Here is a 22,809-nt window from a genome sequence, read left to right on the forward strand (position 1 = left end):
TTCATCAGTGTCACGAATTTCACATTCCATTGATAGCCAAGTTTTACATCCAGTGCAACTGTTTCTTATTTGAGCACCTTCTTGAGCAAAATCAATAGAAACACAAAACTACCACAGTAGTATATAACAGAATAACGCTCTGCACAAAGCCATCTATTCAATAGATGCAATGGCTTCCAACTCAGTTTGTCACTAAAGCTAAGGCCGACATTGAACCCAAACAAACACAGTGAGAGGAGGGTTGAGTACTGTCTGTTTAGCCCCCTGGATTCAGTCAAGGCCATGGAACTCGAAGCATATGCATTACCAATCTTTTGATGCCCTCAGCCTAAAAAAAAAAAACACTTTTGCGCATGTGTAAGCTGTATCTTGTGAATAAACCTTGTGAGCGCAGATCATATCTGTCCAGCAATAGCAAAGCTTAGTGGTTTGTTTCTGCTCTCTCTGCCAAGCAGTTCAGCCTTGTATCCACTCTCTTCAGGAAGCACTTGTGTCAAACCTATGTAAGATGAATGCATTAGGATGAGATCTACTCATCAAGAGGGGATTTTAGTGCCAAACCACAGTGGGTGGGGTTACCAGGTTGGGTGTAGGCATTGGAAGGGCAGTGAACGGGCCTCCAGACATCTTAATGTTCAATGGGATCCCAGCCCAGCTCACACCTGCATCTCCGAACCACTTGACAAGCCAAGAGCGTTAGCCTCCTCTGCTGTCAAACCATTCTTCAGTGTCCTCCTCACTGTTGCCAGTACAGTGGAAGTAAAAGAGAGAAGGACGTTCTGATAAATATGCGCTTTGGACTAATATATGTGTTTCCATATGCACCTGATAGCATTCATAACTTTGTGATTTGTCCAATAGTTAAAATGACTCACATGATTTTCGGTTGGCTCGTGATCGTCTCCTCTCTCGAGGTTGGGTCCGCTGGGTGGGCCCCTGAGTGGCTGACCTGACAATCCTCTCCATGATCTCATCAGCTGTGTCATCTGTGCAGTTCACTGGGTCATCATTTGCAGAGCACCATGGGGGAACATGCCCTTAAAACAATAAGGTCAGAATGGATAAGAGTACGATAAGCATATTGTGTAGTAGAGCATTTGTATGGTCAAAAGGCAGTACTGAGAAACAGTGATGCACTGAGATAAATGCTAATGTCAGCATGCTAACATACTGACAATAACAATGCTGCTGAAGTTTAGCAGGTATAATATCTATGTTCACTATCTTAGTTGAATGTAAATTTTATGTAAATCCATTCTGTAGATGATGAGAAATTTAACTCAAAACCACAAATGTGAACCTCTTGGTGATCATGAATCTCAAAACAATCCTGACATGTTGACATATTTCATTCTGGACTAATAGAGACTGCCATTCCTGGAGCCTTGCTGAAAGATGGATAAAACATGGTTAAAAGTAACAGTCTTGGTGAGAGGCTAGCTTAAAGGTGTCAGACTTTCAGCAGTAAAACTGAGATACTTGTGCTGTGCTGCTGGAGCCTAGGGGAAGTGAACTACGTGAGTGAGATCAATTAATATGAAAGCTTTGTAGGGGTTGTAACGCTATAATATTTTATGAAACGTACCTCTAGTGCTGCTGACTCTGGTGCGTGTACGGAGGCCCGGCACCATCAACATTCCACTCTCTGTGTCCTGCTGGCTACTCCTCAGTACGGCCTTCATGTTCTCATGTTCAGCTGCATCTTCAGCATACTGGATACCCTGAGGCTGGCTCTCCAGTGTGGCTGAAGAGGCACTGCCAAATTTACCACTCTGTATTCAGGAAGACACAGGATTATAATATCTGACAGTAGATGATGAAATCTTAAAATATCAAACTTGTCATATAAGTTACATTTAAGTAGTGACACAGCAGCTTTCAGCCTAAATTAAAAAGTCATTTCACAATCACAAGTTCTACATGCATGTTTATTCTCTGACACAAAGCATACAAAAAGCACTCTTTTTATGACTATTTGTTTCAACAGTGCACTAATGCCAGATTCAAGAGTCCTAATATCAGTTATTTTGTACCAGTAAGTATCTGCAAAGATTCCTAGTGAAATTCATTTAACACTCGAAGCAACATTAAGTAACCGTCTCTTTTTCAAGGTGTCATCATCATTGAGCTTCCATATTCATGTGGGGTGACTGACACACACACACACAGGACCTGTCAGTCTCACTAATGATTCATCCTTTGTGAATCCCCTTAAATACTATTGACAGCACAGATTGGTTGAATATTAGTCACCACAGAAAGTTTACATGCACTTGTTGGCACACAGTTACCGTCCTACCTCACTATCATTGCCATCCTCACTCTACAAAGGTGAAGGAAATGGAGAAAAGAATAAGGTGTGTTGTAAATACAGTATATTACTGGTATCAAGAGAAAAGTTATCTAAAAATACATTTTTCAAGAAACAAAGTCTTCAGCTTGTTAAGCGTAACATTACTTAGTTATCTAATTGGTTTTGACAAATGCAGAATTTTCTCAAATCATAAACAGGCAGGTTTCAGCGTCGTTTTGAACAAACAGATAAGAGCGTTGTATCACTCTTCTCATCTAGCTCTCAGCAAGAAAATGAATAAGGGTATTTTACAAACTATTCCTTCAAAGATCCTTTGAGTTTTTCACACCTCTATAAAATAAACATTACAGATGCGCTGTATATAATGGAACAAAAGAGCATATGTATTAGGTTGTAAGAGTGTGGTTAAGGGCCTTGTTATTTCTCCTTCTGGGACATCCAAAGGCTTGATTTTCACACATTTTTGGAGGGATTTTCACTGATTTTTTGGAGGGAGTGGTTGCCCAGGCCAAGCCTTCTGGCTCCCCTCGAGATGTTGTTTCTCCGGCTTTATTTAAGGAAGTCTTCCCATGTATTGGAGGCACGGTCTTGGAAATTATTAATAGTAGTTTGTCTTCTGGTGTTGTGCCTGGTTGTTTTAAGCATGCAGTTTTGCAACCTCTACTCAAAAAACCACGTTTGGATCAATCCATGTTGAGTAATTTTAGGCCTATTTCTAAGTTACCTTTTATCTCGAAGATTTTAGAAAAAGTGGTCTATGCGCAGGTGAAATCCTTTTTAGATGACAATAATTTATTGGAGACTTATCAGTCTGGTTTTAAACTCATGCATAGTACAGAGTCAGCCTTACTAAAGGTTGTTAATGATATTTATTTGGCCACTGATGCAGGGGAGTATGTGATTCTTGTCCTGTTGGACTTGACTGCTGCCTTTGACATGGTGGACCATGACATTTTGATATCTCGCCTTCGAGACTTAGTGGGCATTCGTGGTGCTGCCCTAGCATGGTTTCAGTCATATTTATCAGGTAGATCAGTGTCTGTCGGGCTGGCAGAGGTGGAATCTGTGACAGCCCCTTTGTTATCTGGGGTTCCACAGGGCTCCATTTTGCTTTTTTCTTTGTATTTACTTCCCCTTGGCTCTATTTTTAGGAAACATGGGGTCTCTTTTCACTGCTATGCTGATGATGTCCAGATTATTATGCCACTGACTAAAAAGAACACCTACTCGATCAAACCGCTTTTAGCATGTCTTGCCGATATTAAGGCCTGGCTGTCATTGAATTGCTTGAAGTTAAATGAGGCTAAAACTGAGATTATAGTGTTTGGCCAGAATACGTCTGGCGACCCTCTTCCTGTAGACTTAGGCTTTTTGGGGCCGCATGTGCAATCGGCCAGCAGTTTGAGACAGTGATCCATGCGTTTATTACATCTCGTATGGACCACTGTAATGCACTGTACGCTGGAGTTGGTCAGTCGGGGCTTGCCCGCCTCCAGAGGGTCCAGAATGCTGGCATCTCTCCACTGGCTTCCGGTGCGTTTTAGGGTTCGTTTTAAGATTCTTTTATTTGTTTATAAATCCTTAAATGGGCTGGCACCATCTTATCTGGTGGAACTTTTATGTCCGTATAACCCGTCACGGTGCCTCAGATCAGCAGATCAGCTTCTTCTGGAAGCATTGAGGGCCAGGCGGAAAACTAGGGGGGGATAGAGCCTTTGCTGTGGTAGGTCCAAACCTATGGAATGCGTTGCCGCTTTATATTAGGCAGGCCCCCTCACTGTCTACTTTTAAGTCTTATTTGATGACATACTTGTATTCATTGGCGTTTGACCAGGAATGAGACTCTGTCTGTAGTGTTAGTGTTTATATTACTGTTTATAGCTTTTTATGTGTTGTTTTTTTTTTATATTTGTACGATATGTTAAGTACTTTGGTCAGCTGCGCTGTGGTAAAGCGCTATATAAATAAAGTTGAGTTGAGTTGAGTTGAGACAGAATGATCAAATTGGGGTTATTTTGAGGGGGGGCTGCCAGAGCTCATTGTGCTGACTCCTTGGGGTTTTTATAGGATTTTAATCATGCAGAGAGGTGTTTGCTCTGGCGTTTCTCAGCCTGCTGCAGCTACAGAATGAGACCCACTGAAAACATTACACTGGTTGTTATTACAGTAACCTGTATATTGAAGAACTGTATCACTACAAGGCCCCAAATAGTGTCAAGGGGTTATTGTATTGTTTCACAGAACTGAGGAAGTGCTAAACAGAGACAAGGATCAGGAAATGGACAAAGTGTACATGTGACTGTTGCTCATGGTGAAGACCACTTACATCTGTTATCATTTTCCCCCTGGTCTTGTTCCTCTCTCGGTGGTTGGCCCTCTTCTGCTTCTGCTGTAGCACACGCTCTCTTGTTGTGCGATACTCCAGGGCAAATTCACTTAGTATTTTGCTAAAGCGATGAATGCTGACCTCACGCACTGCATATATTGGATGACCCAGGAACAGTAGAAAGGCATGAAACCTGCAGATGCAAGTGACAATATAGTAACCTCGGGCAAAATGTAAGAAACATTTTAATCTGTGGGATACAGTACATGTGAATGTTACCTGTTGATAATTCTTCGATGTACAATCTTCAGAATAATAATTCTTTCTGCACAGTCTTTGAGAAAGTCTGACATTTTTTGTTTCAGTGCTGGTTTCATCTCATGTTTTGCAATGACCTTGAGGTGATCCCATGATGCTTTGCACCTTCGCTCCATCTGGGCCAGATTGTCTTGAAGCTGGTCAAAGTCCACCTGACAACAATATCACAGACAGAACTCACCACACTCTGTTTAGGCGTTTGCATCTGCAGTAACAAACTGATATGGTGATGAAACTGTCCGAGTTTTGAAAAGTTAAACAAAGCTAACCTTTGTCAAGCGAGTGATAGCTCCTATCTCAGAGTAGAGGTCAGTGCTGTCTGGAAACTTCTCGACCACGATGGAACAGACATGGTGCAGCAGAGACTGCTTATGAACTGTATCCTTTACCTCTGGGACTTTCTCCAAGTAGCTCAGCTCAAAGCCTTTAGCCTGTAGATCCATGCATAGACAGCAATATGCTCAGAATGTGAGATGGAAACAACCATCTGAAATTAAAGATCAAGAGCTACTACACAGGAACCAAATTGCAGTGAATTTTCTTTTTGGCACAGCCAGGAAAAAGGGGCTCACTGGAGTGTGCTGAGTAGATATGTAGCTTCTTTAGGCTGTGATTATCAGAAACCACAGTCCACCTGAGCCCCAACAGATTGTTCTGCTTGCCACAGCAACGCCAGAAAAAACAAACAAACAAAAAAGCCTCAACTTGTCATGAAAGACACAATCTTGACAAACTCTCTCCTGTTTTTTTGCCGGTTTTAAATGGCTCACTCTTACGTAAATCAGATGCATGTACATATGCAAGGCTACAGAAACACAAAAACCACAACACGAGACAACAAAGTCAGAGACAGAGATGCAAATTCAGACACAAGCAGCCAGACAAAAACTTCCAGAAGTCACAATCACTTGACCTCACTCCCTAATTTCTCTTAGACAGAAAAAATGACAGGCAGAACTACTTGGGAACTACTCACATTGGAGCCATTGAGGAAGTTGCCAATGGTCAGCAGCGTGGTCAAGATGTAGCAGAGTGTCTTGTTTTTCTCCAACTGGTCCATCCCTTCCTTCAAGTCCTGAAGAGGCTCTGCCACTTCCTACAAAGGCAGGAAAATCCTGGTTTGTTCTCATTTCTGCCAGTTAATCTGGCTCTTCTTTACCCTCGATGAAGATGTACAGTAAAATTGCCAAAAATATAAAACATTTAAAAAGGCATTTCTGAAAAAATGTGTACTTCTGGTTCTACTGCACTGAATAAAAAAATGCAGTAATCCTGAAAATTTTGCAAAAATGCTTATTTACTTTCTTAGACAAACAAAAAGATTCATTCCACTCGTGTCTTTATGTGGAATATGAAGCCACAGCCAGCATTCAGTTAGTCTATCTTAGCTTAGCCTAAAGACTAGAAACAGGGGAAATAGCTAGTGTGGCTCAGTCCACACTAACATGTTTTTACACTTTTCTTTGTGCAAATAATCACGATGTAATGTTTGAATTTGTGACATTTATTGGTGCCGTACCTTCTTTTCCAGGCTTTATGCTAAGCTAAGCTAATCAGCTGTGGCATCATACTCATCTAACTCCTGGCAAAAATGTAAACAAGTGTATTCCCCCAAATATCTATAGTTTTTTTTTATTCATATTTCACAATAAAGTTAAAATAAAAAAGTTACTTTACACAATGAGTGATGTGATTAGAATGAACAGGAATGTGTCTGACCTTTTCAATCAGCTCATAGTCCATCTTGAATGCCCACAGCTGCAGGCGGGCAGACAGCTCTGTGATGGAGGAGAGGGTGAGCAGGAACTGCTCAGCACTCCCCAGGGGAATATCAGGGTTTACCAGCTGAGCCTCCTGGATCCGCTGCTTCTCCTCCTCTGTGGGGATCATTGTCAGGATTTTCTAGGAGAAGGAAAAAACGAGGAGGGGAAGGGAAAGGAGCAGGCTTACAGGATCGTTCATCAAGTCAGCTTTTCAAAAGCTTTTTAGTACCTATGCCATTTTTTTATTTATATGTCAAGGGACACAATCATAGAGAAGGAAAGATTCTGACATTTCTAGCTCTGTTTATTTTATTATTATTATTTTTGTCTGGTGGAAAATCCCTCCAGAGACAAAAGGTGGAGTGGAATACATCTGTGTGCTGAGAATGAACTGAAGGAGAAGCTTGCGTTATATAATACCAAAGGGATGCAACATTAATCATTATCTGCTGATTTGTAGTCCTTCAAAAGTCTACGGTATGGTTTTTAAAATGAGCTGAAAAGATGCTTGTGAAGCTTCAGTCATTGTGGTGATTAATGACATTACATCAGCCAAAAAGCCATCAGAAAACCACATGGATATGTCAACAATGTGGGCAAATAGAGAAGTTTACTCTCTGCTGGGGAAAGTTAGTGTATTTTACTGTGTTGTGTAAATAACATTCAAGAGAACCATATTTATTTTCGACCTTGTGAGCTTCAGTGGGTTTTATTTGATAGGGAAGTGCTAGACAGTACTTGAAGGTCACAAATTATACTCATTTTAAGGTTTATTTAAAGGGTTCTACTAGAAAATGTTTACACCAACATAAAGTTCATTGGTTTCCTCAGAGCGCCTAGTAGCATCAGACCGTCTTTTCCCTTCTGTGTGAACATGCTGTTTTAGCTCCTTGTCCTCCTCCCTAAAAGCCCAGTGTACTGAGTGGTCAGCTCCACAGCGCTGAACAGGAGCCACCCACCAACTCCAACTAAGCCATGCTTCCGGGTTCTGGACAGCTCTGGTATTCAGCATTAACTCTGCTAATGTTGTCTGGCACCGTTAGCTGCATTTCTAGCATAGATTTCACCATAATAACCTCTTCTAAACCAAAAACTAAACAATCACAGATGTTCGAGTGGGAGCCTGCTATTGTCACACCACTCTTGTTGTCACACCTGGGCAGTGTTGTCTAATAGAGCAACACCAGTAACATGTTTACACGAGGTTTGGTGCTGTTACAACGATGCTAGATAAACAAGTTACCACCATCCATCCAACCCACTACTCACAGGAAATCAGTCTTAAAAAAATCACGCAAATTCTCTGGTACACTGTTCATCATTATTTCTAGCTGAACCCTTAACCTGTTTCTGCTGTTCGGCTTGTAATACTGTTAGCCATGTTAGCTGTGCAGCATTACACTGGGGCTAATGTGGCTAAGTTAAACAGGCTAAAGTCATACACAAGCAGTAAAATAATTAAAATAGCAACACTTAAAAGCATCAGGATGTGAGGTTCACAGACAGTTGGAATAGATCAACTCTTGAGCTTCAGTCTGGAAGTAAATCCAGTGTTGTACTGACCCTCATTGCACCCCGATGTGACATGATCAGTGTTAACACATAACATGCAATGTTTTAGGGACATTTACAGGAACATTTCCACAATAAATATATGCTATCTTACAGAAACATTTCCACAATAAATATATGCTATCCACATTGTCTTTGCTGGCTTTGAGGGTGGATGTAGGTAGATGCGTTTGTGCAGAGCAGAATCCGTGCTTTCCTCTGAGCTGTACCATGTTGCTGTTCAAGTGAGAAAATCACAGTGGCAGACTGATAGCACCACAACAGATCTCAGTCCGAGGAGCATCTATGCAAATTAACTGCCGCATCATTTCGTATGACATCATAGAGAGAGAGAAATCCGAACAGCGCGTTTGAGCCAGGGGATTTTACAAATGCGGAAAAAGCAAAACAGGGAGGGACCGTCTTTTCTCATGTTTTGTGTGTCTCTACACAAACCAGAAAACCATGTGAATGCCAGAAGATGCTCTAAAAGTGAATGTTTCATAATATGTGTCCTTTAAAATATAATATGCAGGACCAATATAGACAGACATGTCTTAAGTGCTTTACCTCAATTCCTTCCTTATTTAGTGCGTATTCGTCAAAGTTGAGGATAGCAGTCTTGATGGTGCGGGGAGGAGGTAAGACAGTCAAGCCGATGTTTATTGCATTGCTGCGTTTTGAATCCAGGACTATGATTTCTTGTCGTTTGCCATCAACAGCAGCTTTCTGTTAGAATCAGAAGTTCGTTATTAAGTCAGGTAGCCTGGCTAGTGGAAGCAGTTCTTTGTAGTTTAAAGATTCACTACGCAAAATATGTGTAAATACACACCTGACCTATCATCCTTTGACATAAAATGGAGATGTGATAGAACTTTACCTCCTAATGCCATAAACCGGGCCTGTTTACACTAACTGATGTCTTGTTGCAGGTACTATCATCAGCCTCAATTATCCAATACACTAGATACAAAGTAATAAAACAACAGTAATGAGATTTTCTTCTAGACAGTAAAGAGTGAAAACTGCCCCAAATTAATGAAACATTCCCCTTTTTTGTTATGTTAAAAATAATCATTATTTTTTTGTATCTATGTGGGAAACGTACATCAGAGAGCAACTATCAAACATACAATAGGTCTTTTCCACATCTATCAGGATTTTTCTGCATCACCTGATTGCATTTTCCCTTCTAGTGGCCATGAGAGGATGAACTGCTCATTACACACCAAGAAACAACACGGTTAGATGTAACAATGTACACGCAAGTTGATAAAAGAGCATATAATCTGTAGAGAGCATTAGCCTAAGTGATTTGAATGTTAGTCACATACTCGTGGGATTTTCAAATATTGCTCATTGTGCATGAAGAACTAACTGATGGCTTAAGTGCCAAGCTACAGTCAGAGTTAGGGGTCACCCTTTGAGATATTATCAGAAGAATCTGACAGTTTACTCTGATGGTGGCACCATTGGGGGGGTGAAACTGTGTGAAACCAAACTGTAACTTCAGGGGAACTTGAATATAACCATAAATGAATAAATAGTTTAGTATTTGTCCTGACAAGGTGGTCCTATGTGTGTAATGTGGTCACCCGTTCCTTTTTACTATTACTATTACTACAGTATAATGTTTACTTTACCCTGTACACTCTCATTTACAGTATGCGAGACACCCAGGGTGACAGATGTTTGCCTGAATTTATCACTAAACTCACAAAATAAGCCAGGAACTCCTGAAAAACAAACCAGAGCTGCAAAATAAACCTGGCTTCTCTGAAAGCCTAGAGAATACTGCATTGACACTAGTCTACTGTAACAGCAGTGCAACAGTAAATTACCTTTGTGACAGGCAGCTCCTTGGATTTGGACTCAAACAGTTGCTCCAACTTGGACGTGTCCACTTTAATTGGCTCCAGTTTGGACCAGAGGGACTCCTTACAAAATTTATGGCTTTTGCACGGCCAATCCACAGGACGCACCTCGCTCCAGAAGAGACGGATGGTCTTCTTCTTCTTCTGGAAGAGAGGCACCTCCCCTTGAACCACATGAGGGGAGGGTGGGGGGATAGGGGCCATGAATGGTGGGGGTGGGGGCATCATTTTACCAAGCATGGGAGGTGGTGGTGGGCACCCAAACAAGGGTGGGGGTAGTGGCAGGGCAGCAAAGCATGGTAGAGGGGGAGGTGGTGGTATCAGGTCACCTGACCCAATCATGCTACCCATATTTAAAATGTCCATGTCATCCTCGTCTCTCAGGTCTGTGAAGTCCATCTCCTTGATGCGCAGCTCCCTGGGTGCTGCCATCAGCTGATCCCAGATACAATCTGACTCTTTCTTTGGAGGTAAAGCTGATGAGGCAGTGGCTGATGACTTGTCAGTCTGCTGCTGCTGCTCTTTTGAGGCCTCAACCTCTGGAGGACCTGTTAGGCCTTTGACCAAATCTCCAAATTTCTCTGCCACTGCTCGAACGCTGCCCTGATTGTCCAGATGTCCCACCTCCATTTTTTTCACATTTTCTTCTCTGGCCTGTCTGTGAGCCTCCAGTGTGGAGATCCTGCTGGCCAGACTAGTCACAGAGGAATCACAGACCTCTGTCTCCTTCTCACATTTACATGCATCCTTCTCTGACTCTCCTACATTCCCCCCATCCTTGCTGGTTGCTGCCTGAGCGTAGAGCATGTCCAGCATGAAGCGCTTGCTATTGAGAATTCTGTTGCACTCATCGTTCACATCTGCCTCTCTAATGCACAGAGTCCATTGGCCTGTTAAGGAAACAATATTGACATTGAGAGATATGTAATTAATAATTATCAAAGTGAATACAATTAGCAGCGATCATACCTGCTTCAGTGTCAGTGGCGAGCTTCTCCTCTCGCTCCTCCCTCTCCAGAGTGCTACTGGTAGAGGAGATGCTTGATGCAGAACAGTTGTCCTTCTCATTCACTTCCTCATTCTGTCGCTCCTTCTCACTCAACAGTACACTGTCTTCTATATCCCTTTCTGTCGGCCGCTCCTTCTCAGACCCCTCCTCTAACTCAACATCCACTTCCACATTTGGCTCTTCTACCTCTGACACATCTGCTACCTTCAATTCTTCTACCTCTACCTCATCCACGCACTGTTTCTGTTCTTCAAGTTTCTCCTGTTCCTGCCTCTCTTCTTTCTCTATGTCTGACTGTTCATCTAATGCTGGCTCTGCTGCTACATTCTGAGTCTCAGCAACATCCTCCGTCTCCACAGGCGACTCTGTCTCAGTCTGCTGCTTGTCTGGCTCGGGGGGAGGTGTGGCGGCCTGTCCTGATACTGTTAATTCTGGCGTTGGACTTTTGGTTCTGGTCTGTGGGTCAAGGTTTGACTCCGAGATGTGTTCCACACCTGGAAGAGAAACCAAAACAATTTAAAATACTTTAAATCCTTCAGTTTTACTGCATATTATCTGATAGTCTTCACAAACATTCTTTGTTTATAATTCAAACAGCTTTAAATTGCTTCCTGACATATCCTTAACTGCACTGAGAGACTGTCTAAACTCAGCGTACATTTTCATCCATTCATAAAGCAATCAGTAAAGGCTTCTGGCTGGAACATTACCAGCCACTTCAACAGCAGGAAATCCTGACATTTGTGTGCATCTACACCTCCTCCTCACCCTCTAGATGCACTATTTTACTACAATACATACATTTAATCATTTTAATATGTATTTCTAGTGAAGTACTTAGTTTTCCACAGTCACTTTTGTACATTTCTCAGATCAGAAATTTTCAAAACTACTTATTCCACATCATCCAGTCACGGCTGCACATCTTGTATAAGAATCTCTAAATAGGGGCAGTGGACTAAGACACAACTTGTCATCCATCTACAACTCTGTTTTGAGATCTCTGCCCAAACATGCCCACCAGGACAATAGGCGTCGGTCCACAGGTGAGGGTTCAAAGACAGGTATCGACGCTCACCGATACTGGGCTATAACGACCCAGTGGTTAGGGGCGCTGTTGGCCATCTAAGGACTAAAACACCAACAATGGGGATAAATATCTTCGACTCAACGCCAGTTGGGCAGAACTGATGGAGCCTCTTGGATGAGAGGTGAAACATCTTTGACCTAAAAACCAAGTCCAGTTGATTTTTTTCTATGTTTTTTCAGCTTCGGTATAGACGGAGCACAACACAGAGTTACAATTTCTAACAATGGAAAAACAAGAAAATAAAGAGCATTAACTACCAGGAAGAAAAGGACTAGGACTGTGTGGTGGAAGGTTAGGGTGGCAAAACAGAGGAATAGGGTGAAGAAGCCAAGGACATCAGCATGTGATTAAAGGGTCACACTTGTGGACCATGTTGTCCGTCCTGGCTTTACAATGGCTGAGGCTGGTCGAAGGCAGCTGAATGCTGGGAGAACAGTTGTTCTCTCTAGGGGCCGTTTCCTGTACTTACATTTCTAATGTTGTGTCTTTTCCTTTGCACTATGCAGTGCCATGCAACACTTTCTTTTCTGTATCACAATGACAGTAAAAATACTAAAAGCCTAAATGTGAATTCTGTTTTCTCTTTTACAATCCATCTCCCACATGCAGTTGAAATTGACACATGCCGTACAGAACAAGTGTGGCCTTGTGTATTTTCAATCATTGTCATCCAAACCTGAGCCACAGTTTACACAAAATACTTCCAGAGTACACTGTTGTATTGACAGCATGGCTAAACATTCTGACTGCCATGTTTGCAAATGATGACACAAGGACTTGTCATTCTGATGGAGCTGACATGTTCATTGACAGAAGTATTTACTTTTGAGGCGAGATAAGCTAAGGATTTTGAGCCACTGATGTGTTTTAGCAGGTAATCCACTGTATGGTGGTGTTTATACGAACTGTTTGGAGAAATGCTCTTATTGTTTTGCAAATATCATGGACAAATCAAGAAATGTACCAAAGCTATGAGGTAAGACAGCTGGCAATAATATGCATGTGTATTAGTCTATGATTGTGTATATGGTTCCATCACAGATCCCAACTGAGGCCATAATAACCACTAATCATCAATAAAACAAACCTTATATCCAGCCCATATCCAATAAATCTAACCTAAAGTATCATTTCATATCTGTCAAAGCACATCCATCAGGCTTCAAGAGTCAAGAATAATGACCAAATTTGAACAGATGTGCAGTTTGTGGAATTGATGCATCTTCAGCTCAACACATTATGCCTGTGACTCTGACATGTTTTGACAGTGGTCACTGTTGTAAATTCATATTCATATTACGGAAAACACAAACATAGGTTTTCACTTTGCATTTGTAATTTCCTGAAGTTGTAACTTTTTAAAGCATATTCTCACAGACAAAACACAAACTACATATTTTATACATGATTTGACTTATACAAGAGTTTATGAAAACATTTTTGTGTACAACTTATTCATTTATGCACAACCATAGACTAATATGCATGACTGATATTGCCAGCTGTCTTGCCTCATACAAAGCCACTGAGAAAAACTGTATTCTCAATAACCCCTTTCAACAGAAGTGCAGCTGAATCTAATTCCTGAGAGATAATCACCCGTCAAGTGCTAATGCCAGGCCCAGTGCATGTGACAGGTGCACTGAGAGCCAGTATTGTCTCTGCCAACTCTGTGAGCCAGCATTACAGTCCATTCAGGCTCATTTCACTCAGGCACTAATGATGATGAATAAATAGTTGGCAAACACCACCTACCCGGTGTTTGGGGCGCAGTTTTGATGGTGTCTTCCTTTGAGATGATGGATGAAGATGTGGCACAGCGAGATGCTGGGCGGCTGGCTGGGCTTGGACTCAAACACAAAGTGATCTCTGTCCGTCCTCTTGCTGGCACTCGAGGGCGCTCACGTTCCAACTCCTCTGCAGCTAACCGTTCCACAGCCTTGTACCTGCAGTAGCAAAACAGCTTTTTACATTAGATTTAAAAATGTAAGTAGCTGTTTAAATCAGCCGCTTGATATCTGTAGTAAAATGAATTTGATAGACACATGCAAAGGAATGCAAACTGGTATTGTTTAGCTTTGGTTTCTCAAAGAATGTGAAACACTGAAATTCACAAGCTACTGAGAAGATATTTTAGGAATATGAGGGAAACAGTGATGGAATATTCCTTTAGGTTTTCATGAATAATAATCAACATGTAATTGTTTAGTTTTTTACTTTCTATGATGATCCTCTTTTTATTTATTATTGTATTTATGTGAAGTGTGAATTCATCTGTGTATGAATGTGTGTGTGAATGGGTGAATGGTGTATGATCTCCTGTAAAGCGCTTTGGCCAGTGTAACATGCTGTGAAATATGCGCTATATAAATACAGTAAAAAAAAAAAGTTCTTTGGTCAGCAAGATATTTTTAAAGTGCTATATAAATAAAGTTTGATATTTAACATTTTTGACATAGCCATCTTATTCCTCAGTTGTTATGGAACAATGCAGCTCTAATCTCATTACCCAGGAGCTCAAATGTTGACAAATGGTGACCTTTTTTTTTTATACAGTTGCCAAAATGCTGTTTAGCATTTTTGCCATGTGTTTTCATCCATTCTTTAAAATTCTATAAGATGCAGGGCATAGGAATCCGTAACTGCACCACATCTAGGTCAAACCTCAGTTACACAGTTGTCCTCTTAACACTGGAGCATCTTAATGGTGAGCAGGCCTAAAGGGGCCCCGACATCTATAGTGCAGCCTGAGGCTGGGTGCAACTCACTTCACACGTGCTGTCAATTGTAGGAAAGGATCTCAAAGCATTTACAAACATCCTTCGTTTTTTATCCAGCTTCACAACTGCAGCATTATTGTGAATTTATTTGAACCCATGAGATAAAGTCTGCTCACCTTTCCTCTCTGGCTTGTCTTGCTTCCTCACGCTTGTTGACATAATCTCGACTGAAAGACAGAAGCGGAACCAAAGGGCGCGATGAAGTGAGAATTCAGGACGTATTCATAGTATGTGTATGTATAAACAAATATTTTATTTCAAATATGATGATTGCTTAACTAAAATGATAGGTGCACAGATATGCTAAGAGAAGAAATGTGAGCTGAACATGTTCTTTTTGCAGAGTCATCCCGTCCTGGCTCAGTTTATCTAATGACCTTCATAAAGATCGACTGCCAGTTTTTATCAGATTCACTGGATATTTCTAAATATCCCTCCTGATTCAAGACTGAAGCCAGTTACAAATGAAAAGAAATATTCTCTATATGGAGTCGAGCAGTGCTTTGTGTGATGAGACCAACTTGAAGCGGTTCCTCTCTTCTCTTTCGATTCTCTGCAAACGCTCTTCTCTTTCCAGACGCCTCCGCTCTCTCTCTGCAGCCAGAGACTCCTGATGCTGTCTGTATGATGAAGTTAGCAAACCCCCTAAAGGAGGTCTTTAGAACAAATGTGATGACATAATTAAAACTGGGTGATTGGTTTGCCTTTTTATTAAGGTTTTTGTTCAAAATGAGCTTAACGGATGATTTCACTTAATCAGCCATATCTAGAGTAAGTTGTGTATTAACTATGGAAAACTTCACATGCTAACCTGTCAGGTCTGGAGTCTGGTGTGGAGGTTGCTGAACTAGTAAAGCGATGGATGGGTGATGGTGGAGGCTGGTGCCTGCCAGGGTATGGCGTGCCATTGGCATTGATTCTGTTAAAAGAAGGGGGAAAATAAATGGTTTGTTCTAATATATTGTTCTACTGAAAGACAAAGAAGAGGTTTAGAGTTTACACCAAGCTATGACTGGGCTCCTAAGCACTTCTTCATAAGCATCTGAAAAACTTTTCTGAGGAAAGGCATGCCACAAAATGGCAAGTGCATTGCTCAGCCATGCCCGTGTATAAGGATCATTTTCATAAAATAATCTGATGTACTCATTTCTCAGAAGTCTTGTAATAGCTGAGCTGAATCCAATAGTGAAGTACAGCATTTTGGCCTCATTGGTATTAAAATGCATCTCAGTGATGCAAACACCAGTGGACTGCTGAGACGCATCGCCTTTGTCAATATACATGCCTCGAAGATGCCCAGCTGACCACTAGTGTTCACATTTCAACACTGCTGCAACACTTCCGCTTAAATATTGAAAGGCTTGGTGCTCGTCCACACTTGCATTTAGTGCTGTTCACTTGTGATCTGATCACCCAGGATGCATTTTAAAACCAAGTGTATACCAGGTCTTACTTAAGAGAATCAATCACTGTCATTAGTGCTGTACTAGTGTTCAACTACAAAACTTTCAGCTAGACTGCATTTTTGTGCCTCAGAGCTATTATGTACATCTTGTCCCTTAACTTGACTCACTGACTCGTGGCCTTACCTTTCAGCCCAGCAGGGCTTTCTACTTGTGTAAGATGTGGGACAGTTGTTTGTATCTTTCAGACTGAAGATGGAAGTGAGGAAAAAAAAGACTTGGGTCAGACACTAAAGATAAAACAATTAAGTGTTAGTCACATAGACAAGATAGTGAGCTGCTATAGCAGTTGAAGATCAGAGGGCTGCAAGACCACACAGTGATAAAGCCGACAGGGACAGGGCAATATTATTGTTTGCTTTATTTAGTTTTAAAGCAATAAAACGACTATCAATCCTAATATATAAAACTGTTTCACAAGTTTTCACTGGATCCCTTTTTACTATCCACTGCTAAAATCATTGCTATAATCATGCTTGAAAGGCATCGGGGTTACATGTTGAGAAACCGCTGTACCAGTCCAGAGTTCACTGCCATTCCCGTACCTATTGCAAAAGATCTCTGCAGAAACATGAACTACCAGGAGACAGTGACGCTGACTCATGCTAATACTTTGAATTCCTTTATACTTTCAATTATTTTACTGACTTGTCATGGGGTAACTGTGGTTCAGAGCCACAATGAAAGACAGATGAGCAGGGAATGTCTGCAAAATAATGCTTTCCAGAAATTGAGAAAAGGAAGTAATTATAACCTTCCTTCTTCTGGTTCAGTACCGCTTGGGAGATGACAGATGTAACATAAATCACATCTGACAGAAAATATCTGATCACTTTGATCAAGAAAGCATTTTTAAATAATGACAGAAGTAGGGAGGAGCTATGTTACAGTGTGTCATACTCAAATACTCATGGGGCACTTTAGAAGAAAAAATTTTAAAGAAAAGAATAAAATGTAACCTGTAATGTAATAAATATACTATCAGTTTTTACTCTTACACCTCTTGCATGTGTCTCTGCTAGGTGAACACAGAGACAGAAACACCAGTGATGGGGACAGTACGTTTCCACATCATGATTCATAATGGCCTGGACATAACACAAGATGAACTGTACAGTAGCTCCTGCTCTCTACCTGTAGCGCCTTTCTCTGTCCTGGCCCTTCTCCTTGATCCCAACAGCTACATGGCTCTGGTTCAAGTCAGGGAAAGGAGGGAGAAGTTGTGGGAGAAAGAAGCTGGGTGATGTTGGGGTAGACTGACACTGGGGGCGTGCAGAGCCTGGCACTGTACTCGGCAACAGGGGAGAGACAGAGTCAGGTGGCTGGGGAGGAACACACCAAGGACTATAGGTCCTCTTTTTAGGTGCGACGGACACAGGAGAAGATGTCCTGGTCTTGATGCTGAGATTTTCTCTCTGCCCTTCAGGGTCACTGGCTTTAGGAAGGATGTTGGCCATACACTTAAAGTTCAAACACATGTTAGGAGTGTCTGCTACAGCTGGAGCCACACTAGGATGACAAAATACAAGAGAGTCCAAAAGGGAAAGATGATAACTATACTTTCAAATGGAAGAGAAACTAGGAGGAAAATGGGGAAACTGTATCACAACTGGGAAACCGATTGGCCTAAAATACCTGTGAGCACCCTGTCTAGAGGATTCAGTGGCTGGATGACTTTCATCATCTGCCTCTTCCTCATCCTCTTCGTCATCCTCTTCCTCCTCCTCCTCCTCCTCATCATCATCATCTTCCTCCTCTTCCTCTTCTCTGTGGTGAGAGAAGGGGTCGAGGGTCGAAAGGAGGAAAGGGAGGATGTAGGCAGGCAAGAAGGAAGAGAAATTGAACACAGACAAAATGAAAACACACAGCAGAGACAACACACAGAAATGACACTACAAACATACGTGTCAGGTAAACAGCACAAGTGCAGAAGAGAAGGAAGCATTGAAAGATGTATGAGAATGTTAGAAGGTTCGGACAAGACTCTCCTCAAATGTTAGACACGGATTCACACAGGCAACAGTTACAACTTCAACACTAGTAGGAATACAAAAAGTATTTCCCAGTGATTTGAACTGAGGACCAGTGTAGAAGACCTTCTGTGTCCGAACTGGTAGTCAGGGCTACAAACCCATATGTGAGTCTGTAGTTAGCTTGGTATTTGGATCCGCTTTGGTTGTCTGGATTTCATTAACAATATGGAAAATGGTGATCTTCAAAGATGGCTTGAATTTCCTGTGGTGGACTGGAAGAAACTAGTCTGGTATCACATGACCTGCTGGATTTAATTTAAGTATACCTGAACACTACTAGGAATATTGGTATAGTATGTTTGCTAATCTAAAAAAAGACTGGGTTATGTGTCAATCAAAAAAGAAGTAATCAATAATGATTTTAAAGAAAAAAGCAGGCAACAAATAATTCCCACTTTAAAGTAAAGCCCGGTTTTTGTTTTCTGACGCATGACCTATAATAAAATAAGCAATAACCGGTTAACATAATCTCAATAAAAAGGAACCATCTGACTGCATTTTCTGGTGTTTTTATAAGACATGGTCCAAGCTACTGTATAATTAAACAAGACTACAATTTGCTCCTTGCCTGATTCACCAGTTGTGGCTTTTCTGAGTTTGTGTAATTACAAAAGTTTGTCATATATTTAAAACAGATGCCATTGTGGAGTTAAAGCTCAACGCGCTGAAGGAAGCAGGCCTTGAGACAGAAAGCAGATAGCTCATATCATGTGTTTCCAGAAGCTTCTTATTTTCATCAGCAGCAAGAAAATGTCTTTGACGAAGGGATAATGCACTGCTGGAGTAGTGTCCTTGTTGCCTTGGTTTAAATGACTGTACACAGTAATCAGATCCTCTGTTTTGGCTCTTTATAGAGTAGATGCAGTTCTCCAAGACTGAAATATAACATGCAAGATCAAAAAAACCCCACTCCTGGCTGAACCTTTTAAAACCAGGGTCAGACCAAGTTCAAGCTAAAATGGAGAATGGGGGCTTTTTTACTCTTGAACATCGTCCACTGTTCTATTCCTCCCTGTCCTCCCCCGCCTCACCTTTCACTGATGTCTTCAATACATTGGCCACCAAAAGGGGGGAAGCTGTTTGCTTGAGTATGAGGGCTGCTGGGTGATGCTGGGGCGGAAGCATGGCCTCTGTTCTGGAGAGAATGCCTCCGGCTGCGTCTTCGCTCCAGGCCCCGCTTCTCGCTGGTGCCGCCAACACTGGCCCGACGACGGCCTTTTCGGCCACTGGGAGGAACCTGGGCTTCATCGTCACCGTCCTCATGACGGAGAGTCACCTGGGACAATGAGACATCACAGCGAAGCTGAGTAAATTAGCTGTATGCATATTATTCATAAACATTAATCTTTGTAAACAATTTCTGGCTGCTGTCTGAGCCTCTCACGTCATGTGACCTATGACCTGTTCTGAGACACAAACGCTTCTTAACATTCCACTAATGCTGTTTGTTACGTGATAATGGTTTGTGGCATAGGGTTTCTGACCTCGTAGATGTTGAGCTGTTCCACAAGGTCGAGGTCAGTGCCCTTTCTACTCAGGTGTCTCTGGGCCATGACTTCGATACCCTGTTCCTCCAGACAGTCCACCATGTCATAGTAGGAGTCCTGGTCTGGGAGGCCTGCCAGAGTCTGAAACATAGACACACACCTTGCATTAATAAGGAAAAAAAAAAAAGAGTCCTAGCCTTGTCTTCACAATATTTCAGAGTAACCATGAGAGAAAGGAAACGGAAGAAAAAGGAAAGGGAGTACAATTACTTCTGAAGTGGTTTTGTTTAAACCTGGTATTGTAATGTAATCTGTCGCCAGATGCTCTATCTAAATAAACTTCAATCAGGGCTATTTATACGTATTTATATTGTGTGCATTTTGACTCCAGTGTGATTAGATGAAATCTTTTCTGTGCACCATCAGAAACATGGCAGGTATCTGATATGCATGGTTTTTTTTTTAGAACTTCTTTGGTTTCTGCTGCTGTAAACCACTACAGTGTTTCCTTCACGAGGAGGAGTAGAAGAAGTGATAACCACTCAAATCTTAAAGCGCCCATGGCATGCTCATTTCTAGCCATTTAATGTTTAATCTTAGGTACCTCTAGATTAGCTTTGCACCTCTCATAACTCTAAATAGTCTGTAATTATTTCAGAACAATAAGACCAGAGAACCTCTTCCTAAAAACAAGAGGCTTCATGAGCAAGCGCACCTCCTGCTGCTGGTGTCGCCTTGAAAGTGAACAGCGCAACGAACTGCAACAGAATTAAAAATTTGAATTTCTCATCCATAGACAGGTAAACAATGGTATATCATATATAAAGATGAAAAGAGATGTGTAACACTCTAAACAAAGCGGGTAACTGAGAAACCCATATTTTAACTTGTATAATGAAGACATAGTAACTTCTCCTTACAACAATTCTCTCTAACGTTACAGAAACAAGGCATTAGCAGACATGCAACCATTAAGTGATGGAAACATCACTCCCTTTCAAGCAGCTCCAAGGTCGGTAAATCCAACCAGTAGTCGCTGCATCTTCCCCACGACACACACACAGTCCCAAAGTAGTGAAATTACAGCAACAATAACATCATGGATGGTTAATCTGGTTAATCCTTCACCAGCAACACATCACATGTGGCAGTTGCACTGGCCTCAAGCAGTCAAAACAAACAGGTACTGTGCTCTGGGGGAATCAAACGTTGATGAGTTGATCATTCACCGCTGTGGGGGGCTTCACTGGCAGCTGATTGTAGGTTAGACCCGGTCAAGTAAAACAAGGAGTCCCAGTACAGGAACATTCCCGGACATGCAGTAACCTCAGGCATTGTATTTTTCTCCACGTCCTGGTCACAGTGCAGCAGCAGGAGGGAAAATATATCCACAAAACTGGGCGCAGTCAAAAAATTCCACTTTTACAATGGCTCTGGTGGATGTCACACGACATCCTTGGGTTACGCTGAGTGGATGGCAATCTTAACAGCCATTATTGTTTCATCTTGGTGACACTTTGTCACAAATGTAATTAAAATATACAAATTGAAATTGTAGCTGATTCAATCTAGATGACAAAGTGGCCTGATCACATTTTGGAAACAATGCTGCTGTGCTGACTTTTCACCTTACCCAAACAGATGTTGATTAAACTCTAATCCAGTATGTAACAGTGGTCTGAAGGATGGCAGCTCAGAAAGACAAAAATATGGTATCCTGCTAGGTGATGCAGTAATATTCACTAAATAGTATTCACTGACCGTATTGATGAGTGTCATTGCATACACCAGCAGCTCTGTATCTACTCCATCCTTCTCATCAAGGATCTCCATAATATTTGACCACGGTTTTGTGCCTGCAGAAACAAAAGGCATGCAACACACATAGTACTGTATATCACAGGACAAACTACAACCACTACTGCCAGACATTGAATAAATATAAAGTCTGAGGTCATCCATGTCTTCATCTTACAGCATAAAAACTGCTGTAAACTTTTCACCACTGTGCAGGAATGAAAAACAAAAACTTATGTCATCTTATGGCTCCAGTTCCAGCAGCTTCCCTCTCAGTGGAAAAACAAAACAGAGACAACGAGATTCAGTGAGAGAGAAACAACTCAGCCACAAGGGTCCAGTCCATCTCACTCTCCTCTGCTCTACCCGCCTGTTGTAGGACACAGTACAATGTGGAGCTTGTAGACTGGCAGGTAACTGAATCCCACTGCAGCCAAGAGCTACAGGCTGCCTCATTCCAAGCATGGCCAGGAAGCTGCTCAGGACAACTGATTGGACTACTGTGTAACAAGACACTGATCTGTGGTCAGCTGAACAGGACTAAGTCTTAACCAGTAGAATTAAAGAGGAAATCTGCCCTATAAGGGAATTTACATGTATAAAACTGCTCAGGTTTCACTTGTGAATTTAAAGTCTCTGAAGAGCGGAAGAATAAAACTGATACGATGACGTCATGTAGAGACAAACCCTAGACTGGCTCAACAAACAGAGCAGAGTGCTCAACTACTAGGAGTCTATGACTCCAGTAACTGTGGCTGTACAGGGATATGGACTGATAAGAATGAGCCATAAAGTTATTTGGATGTATAAAGACAAACCAATTCAACATCTGATGTGCTGACAGTTGTCTGTCTGCACATACAGTGGGTACGGAAAGTATTCAGACCCCCTTAAATTTTTCACTCTTTGTTATATTGCAGCCATATGCTAAAATCATTTAAGTTCATTTTTTTCCTCATTAATGTACACACAGCACCCCATATTGACAGAAAAACACAGAATTT

General features: G+C 41.6%; 1 protein-coding gene across 1 annotated transcript in view; it reads right to left on the reverse strand.

The window, feature by feature from the left end:
* Positions 1-6: 6 nt before the first annotated feature.
* LOC109971704 (FH1/FH2 domain-containing protein 3-like) overlaps positions 7-22,809 on the reverse strand; it is a gene marked incomplete at its 5' end in the record, with an annotated part of 43,041 nt that continues 20,238 nt past the window's right edge. The window contains 21 exons of the mRNA XM_020620116.1: positions 7-739; positions 876-1,037; positions 1,586-1,772; positions 4,641-4,833; positions 4,920-5,110; positions 5,228-5,389; positions 5,935-6,054; positions 6,678-6,860; positions 8,843-9,001; positions 10,114-11,036; positions 11,116-11,649; positions 14,001-14,191; positions 15,142-15,192; positions 15,547-15,681; positions 15,837-15,944; positions 16,615-16,677; positions 17,623-17,997; positions 18,124-18,255; positions 19,553-19,797; positions 20,006-20,149; positions 21,770-21,864. Of these exons, the coding sequence (XP_020475772.1) occupies positions 657-739; positions 876-1,037; positions 1,586-1,772; positions 4,641-4,833; positions 4,920-5,110; positions 5,228-5,389; positions 5,935-6,054; positions 6,678-6,860; positions 8,843-9,001; positions 10,114-11,036; positions 11,116-11,649; positions 14,001-14,191; positions 15,142-15,192; positions 15,547-15,681; positions 15,837-15,944; positions 16,615-16,677; positions 17,623-17,997; positions 18,124-18,255; positions 19,553-19,797; positions 20,006-20,149; positions 21,770-21,864 (4,436 nt within the window). The remainder of the gene's footprint in view (positions 740-875; positions 1,038-1,585; positions 1,773-4,640; positions 4,834-4,919; positions 5,111-5,227; positions 5,390-5,934; positions 6,055-6,677; positions 6,861-8,842; positions 9,002-10,113; positions 11,037-11,115; positions 11,650-14,000; positions 14,192-15,141; positions 15,193-15,546; positions 15,682-15,836; positions 15,945-16,614; positions 16,678-17,622; positions 17,998-18,123; positions 18,256-19,552; positions 19,798-20,005; positions 20,150-21,769; positions 21,865-22,809) is intronic.

This window comes from Monopterus albus, unplaced genomic scaffold (assembly GCF_001952655.1).
Source record: "Monopterus albus unplaced genomic scaffold, M_albus_1.0 scaffold232.1, whole genome shotgun sequence".
NCBI classification, from domain to species: domain Eukaryota; kingdom Metazoa; phylum Chordata; class Actinopteri; order Synbranchiformes; family Synbranchidae; genus Monopterus; species Monopterus albus.